Raw genomic sequence first — 15,796 nt, 5'->3', positions numbered from 1 at the left:
GCACAACAAAGTGTTTTAAAGGTTTACTAACATCCCGAAGTCTGTGTTTGGGAATTCTCAATGAGTAATCCACTGATAGAAGTCACTTGGACTAAAGTAATATTTTATACTATGTGTATAAATTTCGGTTTTGCAACATTTTAAGGTTTTTAATAGACTGGATTTAAAAAAAATGCTTGACTTTTGAAATATCAAGTCACAAAGTAACTATTTTGAAAGTTTTCTCTTTTTAAATTAAATTTATGGATGAAGTTTAGACAAAAGAAATCTCAAAAAACACCTATATTTCAAGGTTTTTGGAAATGCTTTAACACAAGGTGAATTCTTTTGGGTTTCTATTATTTAACTCTGTCTGAGGAATTTTTTTTCTGTTCTTTTATCAGGTTCTCCAAAGTACTTACTATTTATTGAATAAGCCAGTACTACACACTACGTTCCCAATGCAATTTCCAATGATGATAACTGCCATTAAAATTCATTCAGACCTGGAAATCTGCGTGAAGCCAATAGGTAGGTATTTCTTTAAACTATTGTAAGTGAAGCAAGAAACTCTACAAAACAATTATCCCTGGAAAAACCAACAGAAACATGTCATGATATTAAACAAGAGTTATCTTTGGATGGTGAGATAATGGATAACTTTTTCCCCTTTTCTTTCTTATTGTCTATTTTAAATGATGCATGTATATTGCTTTTACAATAAAGGAGCTTTACTTTTGAAAAAGCAGTTGTAGATAATAGTATCCACATATGTGACATGAGATCTCAGGTACATGTGCAGGCAACAGAATCTAAGCAGGGACATAGACACATCTACTGAGTATAGAAACAGATTGTAACGGGATAGCCCAGCCCACCTGGCTCTCCTGGGCTGGCTTCTTTGCAGATCACAAATATAACTCCGAACATGGTGACAGGATTTTGGTACCAGGTTATTTCTAACCCCTTGGGAAGGTCAACAACTTCTCCTTTCAGCTTGGTGGAATAATTTTGGATTTAACCTGAGAAACTAAGCTGTTTGGTTCTAAGTAATAAATCTAATATTCAGCAACAAGAGTTCATAAGGCTAAAAAATGTCTGTATATACACAAAGGTAACCAAACTTGTCAATTATCCAATCCTTACTTTTAATGGGGTTGACAGAGATTAGGGAAATCAGAGAAGTGCTGCCCCCAAATGTCCTGGAAGAGGTACCAAGTGCGTATTATAAATTTAGGCAGATCCTAGTGAGTCCTACTGATGTTTGCTAAAACCTGATTTAAGTTAGTAAAACAAACTAAAAAATTACCTCTTAAAATTTATAGTTACACATTCAAGCAAATATATACATATTCAAAATTAAACTTTTTATAATTTTCCTTTTATTAATTTCTTTATTCATTCACTCATTCCTTAATTTAGCACATGCTTTTTTGAGTAGCTTCCATGTCAGAGGCAAAAACGTAGGAGTTGGGGAATACACTAGGAGGGGGGAAAAAACACAAAAATCCCCAAGTTCCTGGAATATGTTTATAGTGTTCGAGAAAAATTTTTTAAAACCCAAATAAACAAGTAAAATATATCATATGCCATTTGCAGATACATGTTAAGAAGAAAAATAAATCCAGGAAGTAAGGTCGAGCATGCGAGGTGGGAGCTGGGCATGGAGAAAGAGGTGTTGTTTTAACTGGGTGGTCAGGAAAGGCCTCCCGTAAGGTAACTTGGTTAATAAACGTAAGAGGGTGGGTTCCAGGCAACTTTAATATTCCCCTTTCTCAAATCATTTGAGCAGCCGAAGTGGGAGAATATTGATTCAGCGTGTCTGTTATATTTCATTGCACATGTGAAATAACCCTACTTTTATGCTCTAAGAGTGGTACCTTCAGCGCACAAGAATGTGGTTCTTACACCAAAACAATACACAGTAAACAAGTTTCCTCCAGACTTACATGCCTGGTGAACAGACTCTCTCAAAGGTCCCCTTTTGGTGGTCCCATTGACTTAGTACAACCGTTCATATGGACAGTGATTTTTCCCCCTGTTTCTCACGTGTTTGCTTACTGAAATTGACCATGAGCCCACTGAAAGCCGGGAAGGGACAGTGATTTGTCCTCTTCTCAGCCTCAATGCCTTGCCCAGGCCTTGAACATGTCGGATACTCAATGATTATCAGTTGCATAAATAAATTTCAGGAGTAAATTAGGTCTTGGCTTCAAGCAGTTCATAAGATGACTCCCCAATGGCCACATTTACCTATGAAACTGTCCAATGTGGGTAATTATGTTACATCATGGTGACACCTGGACTTTTCCAAGCCCGATGCGGATCTGGCATCAAGAAGTCACTCTGTAAAAAGGAAACGATGGAATGCCCCCAACAGGGATCCTTTCAGCAGAAGCAGTTCTGAGAGGTTGTTTCCAATCCCGTGTTCCCCGTGACAGTGCTGTAAAGTGAGACAGCTGTCGGGGCCACATTTTTCTTCTCATCTCTGCCACAGAGAATCAGTTTATAGCCTCTTTCTGAGATGGTGCGGAAGGGTGATATTTTCACATCATAGTAGGGGCAAAATTAGGAGAGTTTGTGATAACTATACTGGGGTGAATAGTAAAAAGATAAAAAAAAGGAACCCAAAAGCTTGATTTTATAATAGAGTCCCGATTCTAGGCCTTCATAATAATTGTGTGGTTTTGCACAAGTAGCTGAATCTCTGAGAATCCCATGACCTCATCTGTACACTGAGAATAATAATTAACTACCTGACAGTAACATTATGAAGTTCAAGTTGTAAATATATGTAAAGAATTTGGTATAATGCCTGGTATACAATGTGGGTGTTTAATAGATTGTATTTTTAATACTACTAATAGTAGTGTTGATGGAATATTGCTCAGACTTAATGAAACTTTACCTTTTGTGACAGCATGATGGACCTAGAGACGATTATGCTAAGTGAAATAAGTTAAACAGAGAAAGACAAATACCATATGATTTCACTTATATGTAGAATCTAAAAAATAAATAAAATGAACAAACAAAACAGAACCAAACTCATAGATACAGAGGACATTTTTGATGGTAGCCATGTGTGAGGGAGATTAGGGGAATGGGTGAAAAAGGGGAAGGGATTAAGGGGTAAAAGTTGCCAGTTGTAAAAACAATCACAGGGATGCATAGTCAATGCAGCAAAGGGAATGTAGTCAATATTATTTTAATAACTATGTGTGGTGTCAGACGGGTACCAGACTTAGCTGCGTGATCACTTCACAAGGTATATACATGTCTAATCACTTCGTTGTACACCCGTAACTAATATTATATTGTATGTCAACTATAATTGAAATTTTTTAATTTTAAGAAAAGGAAAATATAATAGTGTTACTATTGGAGAACTTAGGCAAATAAGATTTTTCAACTTTTATATGATCACTGAGTATAATGCTCATAAATATATTTGTAATTTAAAATTTATCTTCCTCTATATACTCATAATATTAAACTAAGTAGTGTTTATAATATTCTTGGGTGTTTTGTCACTTGAGAACATGAATAAAATGTTTCCCCAAAAATTTCAGCTGCAAAATGGGATGGTATTTAATAGAGAACATCTCTGCTGTCTCAGAACATCATGCATGATAAGGGATAGCTTAGCGAACATTTTGCCATCATTGCAGTTGATACTTTTCCTGTAGAAAGATACAGTTGATGAAAGAAATTGGCTTTTTGGGTAGGAAAGTGATGCTTTTATGGGGTCTGAGCTCTGGTCTGATAACTTCCTTTTTGTTTCTTTAGAGCCTTGAAGTATAACTCAGGACAGAGACCACCGCGAAGCACAAACATCACCAACTTGCGTGATTATGGAGATGGTCTGTGTGATGCTGAAAATGTCTCTAGTTTTTTGACAACGGCTAAATAACCATGGGGTCCAGTGGACTTGGGAAAGCAGCAACATTAGACGAACTGCTGAGCACTTGCATTGAGATGTTTGGTATGAGTCTTGTCTCCCCTTCGTATCTCTTGATACTATCACTTCCTCCTAGTCAGAGCCAAGTGTTGCTGAAGAGCAGAATTCAATCTTCATATCTTGGTGCTTACTAGTAAGGCCTTTTGATTGACCCCAGTCTGTCTCCCCAGTATCATTGCTCTTTGCATTTCCTTCCCTTTACTGCCCACAGCTAATACACTAGCCATACCGTCTGTATAATGATTCTGGAACATTCTCTGCATCTTTCTACCTGCATGCCTTTATCATACCCCGTTCACTGAAATTCTGCTTCAGGGTTTATTGCAGATATCATCTCCAATGTTCATAATACCATTCCTAATCTCCCCTGTCAGGATTGCTCCCTCCCACAGTCCTTTGTAGCTTTCATATGGCACATGGCATATGCTGCTGTGGTCACTTCTTGGTCTTTGGCTTAGACAAGTGAGGGTAGCACAATCTGCTGCATTCTCTATTTGCATCTGTGTCTTACATCTCCTACTGGGTTATAGATAGACTTTATAGCTGTATGCTTATGTTTATGTATCTACCTCAGCACTTTGGATTACTCTTTACCACAATAGAGTCACACTGGAGTTGTTTGTTGAATTGATTTTATAGGAAAAAGCTAAACCAGAATAGGGTTGCCAGATAAAATACAGGATGATCAGTGAAATTTGAATTTCAGATAAACCACAGTTTTAGTATAAGTATGTCCTAAATAATGCATGGGATATACTTATATTAGGAAATTATTTACCTTATTTCAGATTTAACTAAAGGTCCTGGATTTTCATTTGCTAAATTCTGGCAGCCCTAAACCAGAGTAAGGGTGAAACCTACCCACTTAACTTGCAAGAAAATAGCAGCAGAAGTAGGAGGAAAATGATAATTGAGTCTATGAGAAATTTTCGACACTAATGTTTCTCTACTGAAATTAAGAAAAGAGAAGAGTAGTACTGTTACCTCCTCACCCCTCATCTCATTTTATTTTTTAACAGATGACAATGGAGAGCTGGATAATAGTTATTTGCCAAGAATAGTTCTACTGATGCACCGATGGTATTTATCTTCCACTGAACTGGCAGAAAAACTTCTCTGCATATATCTTTTCAACTACTGTATAATCATAAATCAAGTTATGTACTTATGTAGATAGAGTGTATAACCAAAGCCAGTAAATTAAGATGATAAATAATCTTCAGTCAGTTATCCAGCTGTTTTGTGAATATATTTAGACGTCTAGACAAAACACTGGATGGTGGAGCAAATAGTTGCCTATCCATCTGGATGTTTTGGCTCTACTTGAACATAAGCACTAGATATAAAATGAAACAGGAGCTCTGGGCTGAATGTCTCTAACCTGCTTCACCATTTCTGCTGTGAGTACAATGAAAGAATATTTAACACTTATTCAGGATCTAGTTCATTCCTTTTAGAAGGGCAAAATGATGGACCTAGAGAATTTGATTTAGACATTTAGAAATGCCAGCCAAAGTAATATGTGGCTCAGGCACAAACACCACCTAAGATTTTAAATCTTTCCTTACTGTCAAGATACAAAGAACATTCTAGCAGGTTTATTGCAATTTGTTGACTGATGTTAATTTCAGCTTTCCTTCTGACTTAAGAGGGAAAAAAACAATACCATTCTAGAACGGTTTTTAGCAGTTCATCAGTTGTACATAATGCAGTCTTAAAAGATGGTTGAAAGTCAGATGACTGAAAATGGCAAAATAGTCTCACATTTATAAGGATATTTCATTCCCCAATATCTAATGTTATCATATAATTGCTAATATTGGTTCCTATAGTCTCTGCCTGCTTCAAGCCCAGGGGCCCTGCAGATAAGAGGGAAGCCCTACAAGGCAGGGGAGCCCGAGAGGGGGCGGGCCCCTAGAGTGTCATCCTGGCCAAGTGGGGCTTCCACCTGCGTACTTCCAGCTTCCTCCACTTTCCACTTCTTCCCTCCATCCTCCCACAGCCTCCAGGCCGAAGGGGATGATAGAGAGGAGAAGGGGACATTCACCCTGAGCAGAGGTCCCTGGAAGTGAACAGGATCCTGGTTCCAGGTGCCCCAAGTTTCCACGGGTCCCCCTGCTGAGGGTAGCCCACAGGGAAGGATGGATGGAATTGTTTCAGTCTGGTCCCATCTCTCCTCAGGGTCCTAACACTGTCCAAAGAATGTGCCCCCACAGCATTCTCATCATTAGTATGCCCGTGGAGAATATGAAACGCACATTAAAATGGATATTTAGACACAGTACAGCCTAATGTCTGAAAATACAGATTGTATAACAATTGAAAATGCCTGTGAGCTGTCATTTCTTTAGATTTTCCTCCCTTTAGATCACTGGCTACTGCCTACCCACAGTGCCTGGCCTATAGCAGGAGCTCAGTAAATATTTGTTAAAGACAGTGAATAAATAGACCAGAATAAATTGCAACACACCCTGTGTATTAATATACCTGCCAATGACATTTTCAAATACTAAAGAAATTAAAATACATATACAAGGCATTAATCCTAATTACAAAACTTTTTTTTTTTTTGCCAAAATGGTGCTTCTATGTACTACCAATTTTAAATGATATCTAGTTGGTAGCATAGGTGTAATTATAGTTGGCAGTCATCACTTGGTAAGTGCTCAGGAAGGTAAAATTTTGTAAGTGATTTCTCTTCCCGGCCACAAAAGGACATCCCAGAGCAATAAACTATTCAGTGCTGACATCATCAGAACACACTTCTCTCCTCATTTGAGCGCCCACATAAGCCAGAGGTCCCCAGTGCGGCCCTCTTATCAGGAATTCATCTGCATTGATCGAAGCTGCAGGTGTCTGCAAAGGAAACCAATTGCAAGGAGCTTTTCTTTAACGAGTGCACGTATCGAAATGCCAGTGGAGAAAGCTTTGATGAATTTAGATTAAAGATCTGCTACTTCATGAGGTAAATATACTTACAAATTTAATTGTCTTGTCGTTACTGCTTCTGGTGGACACTTGCCTTTCTCCCAAGGGGCAGACCTGGTTTGACAATGAAACTGACTCAGATTCCCCTTTATTGGTTTTGCTAAAATTGGCCCCCCTCTGTTCTTGGGGGTAGAATGTATCTTTCTTTGGAACTAAAGCTCACGCAGTGGTAAATGTGATTAAGGGATGAAAGCAGCCCTGAGAGTGAATTCTTTTTTTCTACTCCCTCACCATGCACATTCCCACCTACTTGCCATGAACCTAGAAGGGTTTCCTTCTGGAGAGAGTCGGAAAGAGGGGCTCAGTGTAGGAGTGGATTTGGGTCCTTAATTGAAGGGAAGGGGTTAGACTCAATGTGATGGGTGGGGGATAGGAGATTGCTAATTGGGGTGTGGTCCTGGATTCTCTGTTGAATGTAATCTGAAAAATGATACTATTGTTTACACAGAGGCCCAGCTTGAAATCTTCTGGTTGTCAAAAATATGTGATGCCTTTCAGGTACTGGATTCTGAAATTTCCCGCAGAGTTTAATTTGGACCTTGGTTTGATCCGCATGACTGAAGAATTCCGGGAAGTGGCTAGTCAACTAGGATATGAAAAACATGTCAGCCTCATCGACATATCCAGCATGTAAGAGTGGTTCAAGCTTCTTTCAAACATGACGAGTCCTCTGTTCAGGGGAGGGACTAGTGACGACCCCACTAGACCTCAGTCTATACCATTTCAGAATCAGGGTGCGCTTCTTTGAGAAGGTCTTGCTGCGGTGAGCACCATTGCACCTAGTTCATCTCTCCCAGCTTCCATTTCTTTATTTGTAAAATGGGGCTAGTACCTTTCTCATAGGGTTATCATGAGCATCCAGTCAGTAGATAAAATAGTAGGTAAAAGCATTTGGCACATATAAATGCTCAGTATTTTCTAAAACGTAGTGAATGTCCCCTATGCCCTTGCCACACTCAGTGTGGTCTGTGGATAGCCAGCATTGGCATCTTGTGGAAGCTCAGTAGAAATGCTGATTCTCAGGCCTCACCCTAAACCTGCTGAATTGGAAAGTGTACTTGAATAAGATCCCCAAGTGATTCATATGCTCATTCAAGTTTGAGAAGCCCTGTACCTTGGTGCTTCTGAGGCTGTGCAAATGTTGACCATAGTTGTGCCATGAACTAGTTAGCTCAGTTATTAAGAATGTGGTGCTAATTAGAATAGTGTTTTATATCAACCAGTTCACTTTGCACAGAGAAAACTATTTTATGACCCTTAGTATGGGTTTCCATCTTGCAAATATGTGTTCTTTTGTCCCAGGCATTCTTACTCTAGCCTATTTTCCTACAATACTTCTTCGAGAGTGATCCAGGAATCATTCGGGATGTTGTTAAAAATCCAGACGATTCAGGTTCATTCCCAGTAAATCAGAATCTCTGGCAATGGAGTCAGTCCTCTGTCTTTATAACAAACTTTTCCGATGATCCCTATCTTGCTGAAGTGTGAGAACCAGTTTCTAGTGATTCCCGTGTGCCTTAAATCACTACCTATATATTGATTAACTCCCAAATGTCCAAACCTAGTCCTGACCTCTCCCTTATGATCCAAACCTTACTGGCCTCCAGAAAGACCAAGTGAGAGATTCCGGAGGGATCAGTGCAAATCCACCCTGTCTGGGAAAACAGCTCGAAGTTTATGTTCTACTGGCGATGGGTCAGTGGTTTTCTCTTCAGATACCCAGGACAGCGCGTGTATTTTGCACAGGCCCCTGGAGGCAGGCCAAGAGTTACAGAGTCAATAGGTTAATAACTTCCATTGAGGGAAACAGGCTTGCGGCACACTGACCAGACTCGCTCCTCTTTGATAGACCTTCCTACGATTGGATGAGGAGAGTCACCCAGAGGAAAAAAGTATCCAAGAAGGGAAAAGCCTGTCTGCTCTTTGACCATCTGGAGCCCATTGAATTGGCTGAGCACCTCACTTTTCTGGAGCATAAATCTTTTCGAAGGATCTCGGTAAGAAATTTGACATTTATTCTTCCAAGGATAACAGCCTCCATGCCAACTTTCCTAAGAGCCGCGTTTTCATACTCGGACGTGTTGGCAGCCCCTGTCACTGTGTTCTATTGGAAAAGTGCCCTTAATTCACAGGAACAATCCCTTTCCACCAAAAATAAATATTATCCTGTCTTTATTTTATGGCTCGGGAGCTATATTTCTGCTGCTGTATTTTCAATGTCCCCTTTCATAGGGTGAAAGCATGGCTTTCTGAATACCCAGTGCCGATAGAACCACTCAAGGTTTATTTAGGTCTGTTGGCTTCTCCCAAGTGAACGTGTTTTGCTAGGCCCTTTGTTTGGGGGGAGAAATATTTATTTAGGTTGGGATTTGTATAAATGCCTACTTATGGGTGTAGGTTGAAAATGGGAATTGTAGGCTTTGAGGAGGATCTCAGTATCCGAGTGTTTGTTTCCCAGGGATGGAGATCCTGAATTAAACATTTCTTTCCTACTCTGTCTTGCTAGCTTTCCTTCGCTACCCTTTTCTCCATTCTGACTGTGGTCTCTTACTAGCTACCTACTCACTGCCCACTTGTTATGATAATATTTCCACTACGGTTGGTTACAAACAGCCTTTGTCTCTCTCACCAAGCTCTGGGGCGGTCACTTCTCCTCCTTCTTTCCCAAGATGCCGGGGAATTAATTACGTTATTCCTTGCAAAGAAGAATATGAGGTTAGAAATATGGATTTCTGAAAGACCGATTCATTTCACTAAGCAATCCTACTTGGAGAGGCCCTCTTACTGACTCCCGGCAGGCAGGCTATAAGAGGAAACCCCCTACACTGTTTATATGACAGAAGGCTCATATGTATGTGATGACATCCATGCTGATTTTCTGAAAATGTGTCTGTTTACTAAAGAGCTGTCTTATTTCAATTACTGTTTTTTTTTCCTGGAAAAATAAAACATTGATAAAATTTGAAATCATTATGTTTATATGTATTTCTTCCTTTTTAATGTATGCCATTGTATCTCAAACTTGCCTGACCATTGGAATCACCAGTTGTGGGTGAAAAATGGAGATTCTGAGGTTCTTCCTCTAAAGATAATGACCCTTTAGGTCTGGGACGTTCCCAGAAACCCCTATTTTAGCAAATGTCCCACGTGAATATTATGACCCAGCAATTTTAGGTTTTACTAGAATGTGACTTGGAGTCTTGCCCCTTCCTCACCCCACCAACACTGTCATGTGTACTAGTAATGAGTGTATGTCTGTGTTGGGGAGAAAAATACAGCCAAATAACATGTTAAAGCTACATGTGTGTTTAAACTTATAAGATGCCATTAAAATGTGAAATGGAAGAAATCGTTGTGCTATAATAAAACAATATCTCACCTCTTTCATGCAACATTCTAAGTTCCGACTGTGCAAAGACTTCATTATAATTCAGAGTCTCTTTTACTAGTTTACTGATTATCAAAGCTATGTCATCCATGGCTGCCTGGAGAATAACCCGACCTTGGAGAGATCTATTGCTTTATTTAATGGAATCTCTAAGTGGGTCCAGTTGATGGTTCTGAGCAAACCAACCCCCCAGCAAAGGGCAGAAGTCATCACAAAGTTTATCAATGTTGCCAAGGTACGTACATCTGGTCATGAGACTGGAGTTCTTAAAGCATTCTAGATGTCCATGCACTCTATTGAGAAAAGTCATTGGGGAAACTTGGGGTTCATGATATAAAGGGCAATTAAACTACTCATAGATGTTTAATGAACAAATCATACTTCTCTTATGCAAGAAGATTGCTTTTAATTGCCAATACCTGAAAGCACTATTTTTCTGTGCAATGATGGATATATTTTCCTAATGGAATTTATTTGCACTTCATTTTAAATCACTTGTCCTAGGTCCTTGTTATTAAATTGTATATGTATTTCACCGGTAATTCAGAAAGCTCAGAACAATTCAAAAATTGTTAGAAAGTAGTGATGTTGACATTTTGTTTTATTGCAGAAGCTCCTTCAGCTCAAAAACTTTAACACCCTGATGGCAGTGGTGGGAGGCCTTAGTCATAGTTCCATTTCACGCCTCAAAGAGACCCATTCTCATCTTTCTTCAGAAGTTACCAAGGTACAGTGACTTGGATGCTAATCCCAAGTAAAAAATTCATTCGTAAACTATTTAGGGGTAGGATACTCTTAACAAATGTCACTGTGAGGGCAGTGTTTTCTTCCTAGACAATGGTGGGTTACATGTGGGGGGTAAAATAGGAAGGGACTAGACATGCCACCTGGAAAACCGGTTGGAGGTAGCAGCAAGTGTCTGAATAAGAGTACCTTGAATACCATTACATACTGTAGTTGTAAATATTCAACAAGTATGTATTTGGTGCTTCCCATGTTATAGGCACTGTGATACAATCAGGGACTACAAGGTGAGTAAGACAGAAATCATTCCTATCCTCCCCTCCTCAAAGGAAGTCATTGAACACCCGCTCTACTCATGGCACTGTGTTCAACTCAGCAGAAGATGCAATGGAAGTGAGAGACATAGGCCTTGTCTAGAAACTCCTCAGATTTATTGCTGATTTTTCAGGAGGAAAAGTATATTTTTTAAAAATGATTATTTCCCAAATCAAGCTTTCTGCCATATTTATTTCCAGGTACCTATAATAATATTTTTCCTTACTGAACAAAAAGTAACATTTCCTTCTTATAAAGATTTTTTTTTTGTAAGAGTATACTTTATTGTATCAGTAAGGACACTTTCAGCTGTAAGTTTTTTAAAACTCTTTAAATGCTTAAACAATAAAGAAATAGATCATCTTCTCACATACCTGGGAGAACCAATCACAAACCAGAGGGGTGGGGTTATGATAACGGTAAATCCGAACCCATCCTTGAACCTGGGGCTGGAAACAGCTCCCTCTGAGTCACATGGGCTGCTTTGGGAAAGAATAGACTGAACAAAATCAGGGTCTATTAGGAAGGTCTGGTTGCTGTTAGGCAACCAACAATAGCTTGTCCATAGAAACAGGAGGACGTAGACCACAGAGCACTGGTGTCTGACCTCAAGCACTGCACTCACTCCAAGTATGATAGGGCTCATTATGTGTTTCATTTTCCTTCAACTTTGTACTGAATTTCAAATAAAGAGCAAAACACACTTTTTTTTAATTAAAAGTTTTTAATGTTGACATGATTGCAGACTTTCCCCTAGTGAAGAATATGAATCCAACAGAGGTTCAAAGAGGCGAGGTACTACTAGTGTGTCTTAAAAGTTATTTATTTGAACTCCTCTTTCTTATAGAAAAGGGAACTGAGGCCCTAAAGGTGAAGTGACTTAGTTAGGATCACCCTGTGAGTGGCAGAGTGAGTGGCAGAGTTTAAAACCACAGCTGTCTCACACCTCAGTGTGATATTTCCTACCCCATACTGTCCCAGATTAATCTTCAAGTAATATATCTCAAATGCAACTTTTCTTGGAATAACTAGGAAATTTTAATGTACTACATGCTTAAAGATAATACAATACATGCGTATATTTGTGGACCATAATATTTTCATCAATTGTAAAATACGTATATAGACATGATATTTAACATCCCAGCTTCCCTAATAGGTAGGCGGAGGTGTGGGCTATTTGCATGTTGTAGCAGACTGGAACAGGCTGTCCAACTCCTAGTACATTTTTCTTTCTTGTTCCTGTTTAATATTTCCTTGCATCAACATTGGTGCAATGGATACTCCCCTCAGTAGCTGAGGAATTTCCTAGCCACACACTGCGGGCCTGGGGATGGGCAGATGGGAAGGCTGTCTGAAAAATCTCCTTTTCCATCTGTTCCCAGAACTGGAATGAAATGACAGAGCTGGTCTCCTCCAACGGCAATTACTGCAATTACCGCAAGGCCTTTGCCGACTGCGAGGGCTTCAAAATCCCCATCCTTGGCGTGCACTTGAAAGACTTGATAGCAGTCCATGTCATTTTCCCAGACTGGACGGAGGAGAACAAAGTGAACATTGTGAAAATGCACCAGCTCTCCGTCACCCTGAGTGAACTGGTCTCCCTGCAGAATGCCTCCCACCACTTAGAGCCCAACATGGATTTGATCAACCTGCTCACGGTGAGTCCAAGGGACTGAGGTGTGTGCTAATCACTCTTCTGCCCATTGCATCCCAGGGAAAGCGGAAAGATCTGTGCCTGCAGTTCACTGGGGATGCAGAGGGTAGGGTTGAACTCCTGGTCAGTAGATAGGGAGAAGTCTCAAAAGATGAGGGGAGGGGATCCCATACCCATAACCACATGACTTAAGGCCCAGTTTCTGTGCCTGCAGCTCTAGTTTCTAGCATTCTTAGAGAGGCCCTCCAGCCCCTCCCTCTCCTTCATCACACTCCTGTAACAAATCACCTCCCTCTCTATGCCCTTCACTCGCTGCTTTTCTTATCCTCACGGCTGTTGGTGAGGCCTGGAGCAATGCAAGGACCTCCTTTGTGATCTGCCCTCACCGCCAGTCTCCCCCAAACCCAAGATGCAGTTACCAGCCTGACACCGGAGGCCCTTCAGGACTCATGTTCTGACTCTCAGGCCAGCCTTGTTTGTTATCATGCGGTTCTGCATGAGGGATAGTGGACTTGTACTTTCCACCATGAACTGCTGCCTCTGCTTCCTGGCCTTGAACTTTCTTGAAAAACCCCTTCCCTACCCAACCCTGTGATTAGCCCCAATCCAAAAGTGTCTGTCTTTCTGGTGCATTCTCTGTTCCCCTCCAAAGTACTAATGCACCTGTCCCATGCGTTGCCCTTGCACTCTATGCCTTCTTACCTATAGGTGGTATCCCTTGGCATTAGACCCCCTCCCATTTACCTGACTTATACATCACATGTCCCCAGCACCTTTCACAAAACCTGGCATATTTAGGAGCTCAATAGGTGAATGAAATGCTGTACTTAGTAATAATGGGGGTCAGACGGAAGTTCACCTACCATTCATATTTTAGGGCATTTGTGACACATATCTTTAGCTGGTGTCTGGATCCTAGCACCTTTAGATGCAATAGGTGTATAGAAGAGAACTTATCCCATTGGCTGCCTCTTGGTCAGGGGGACGAAGCAGAACCAAATTCCCTCACCCTTGCTAAGCAACTTCCCTGTATAGGTTTTTAACACTGTAGCATCTGAAACTTGGCTGCAATATTGAATTGACTCTTTTCCTTTAATTGGCCATGGAAAACAAAAACAATACCCCGTCTGAAGTTCTGAGAGCCTAAACCCCCTAGGACTGTGCCACTGGAATAGAGTGTGGTACCCAGGCCGTCTCCACAACTGTTCCTAGAGCACACAATTCATTTACCAAAGAGGAGAAACCCAAAGTGTACAAAGTGATGCCAGCCACACCCTTAGTATAAAGCAGAAGTAGCCAACACACAGAAACACACATCTCTTGGGGTTGAGTTTGTGTGACAAATAGTAAACACACAGACATTCTCTATTGGAGGAAGGGGGAAACCTCACCACAATCTAGGCACCTGCGTTTACTAGTATTAATCATTTCCCTTGCAAATCTGTTTCCATGAATAAGTGCCCAGACTGGCACCTTCCAACAGACTACAAACCCACAGACACAGGTGATGTCTGCAGACCGGCCTACGTTCCACATGTCCCTGTCTGGGCTGTCTTCATGAGGTGGATGAGGATGTCACAGAGCAGAGGCCTACACTTAAGACAGTTTCTCATTCAGGCAAACGATAATGATGGAGCAGGGAAATTACTTTTGAGTTATAATGCAGCAAGCAACATCACTACATCACAACAGACCTTTAGAGAAATATAGAAGGGTTTGTGAGTGAAACTTTGTGGATGCAAATCAAAAATCTGACCTGCAGAATTAAAAGCTAAGAAATAACTCCTTTTGCTAGGAAGAAAAGAAAAAAGAAAAAGATGCCCCCGCCCCACCTCCCTCTTTCTCTCTCTATTATGGAAGGAAAATTTGGATGCCAACATACACCGTATAACACTTAGTAATGGCAGTGTGATATAGTAGAGTGTAGCGGCAAGATCCTAGAAGGAAGATCTGATCTACCTTTGAGCCCTGCCTCCTTGCTAACAAGCCTTAACTTTGGATTTTTCCAGAAGTATTTTGTGTTCATTTGTGAGGTCTCTCCAAGCTCTAAACTTTTAGAATTCTAGATGTGGAGAATGGTGGCGCCTTGAGAATAAGGAACCGAGTGTCAATGTGATTGAGTAATTCCAGCCCAGAGACTCGGTAGGATAGATGGCACCGTCCCTCATGTGAACACACATCATCAAGCCAGTTTCCATTTAAAGCCAAGATCCTTTCTCTCTCTTCACAACCGAGTTCCATGAACTGGGATACACATTCATTCTTTCTGCCACAGGCGGATTGACCTCAGAATGAGGATCAAGGAGACTCCCACGTGTGTCCACTAGAGCCCAGTGTGCATTTCATGGAGCGGCTACCTGGTGGGACTAGAACCACAGGACTGACTGCAGCTGCCCAAGTGCATGGCAGGTGTCTGAAAGTGCACCCTGTAGAGGGCGATTCATTTTGCCCCAAGAGTCTAGGTTCTATTTCTGCCTGAAGTGACTGCTTCTAAACATGGCTCCCAGCGAGGAAGCCAGTGTGACTGAGAGCCCTGGAAGATAGAAAGTGAAGTCCACAGTCACTAATTTCATACACATGTGTTCTTAGTACATTCTCACAAGCCCCCTGTGATGTAGTGCCTGGCAGGGCAGGGAGTGTAACATCACCCCTGCCCTTCCTCTTTTACAAATGAAGAAACTCAGATTTATAAAGGACAAATGGCTTGCAAATAGCAAGCTTCTAAATCCCAGCGCTCTCTCTCTCTCTCTCTCTCTCTCTCTCT

General features: G+C 40.8%; 1 protein-coding gene across 8 annotated transcripts in view; it reads left to right on the top strand.

Annotated features, from left to right (window-relative positions):
* RASGRP3 (RAS guanyl releasing protein 3) overlaps positions 1-15,796 on the top strand; it is a 106,754-nt gene that overhangs the window by 62,915 nt on the left and 28,043 nt on the right. For 4 of the 8 annotated variants that reach the window (XM_015566324.1, XM_015566328.1, XM_015566323.1 and 1 more), the window contains exons 2-10: positions 384-510; positions 3,769-3,964; positions 4,960-5,062; positions 6,843-6,905; positions 7,427-7,558; positions 8,778-8,925; positions 10,378-10,551; positions 10,927-11,043; positions 12,761-13,036. In XM_015566324.1, the coding sequence (XP_015421810.1) occupies positions 3,895-3,964; positions 4,960-5,062; positions 6,843-6,905; positions 7,427-7,558; positions 8,778-8,925; positions 10,378-10,551; positions 10,927-11,043; positions 12,761-13,036 (1,083 nt within the window). In that variant the 5' untranslated portion in view covers positions 384-510; positions 3,769-3,894. The other 4 variants (XM_015566326.1, XM_015566327.1, XM_006767409.2 and 1 more) reach the window with 4 other exon arrangements.

Source organism: Myotis davidii, unplaced genomic scaffold (assembly GCF_000327345.1).
Source record: "Myotis davidii unplaced genomic scaffold, ASM32734v1 scaffold238, whole genome shotgun sequence".
Classification (NCBI taxonomy): Eukaryota; Metazoa; Chordata; class Mammalia; order Chiroptera; family Vespertilionidae; genus Myotis; species Myotis davidii.
Note: the sequence above shows the minus strand (reverse complement) of the source record. Positions and strands in the feature narration are given on the sequence as shown.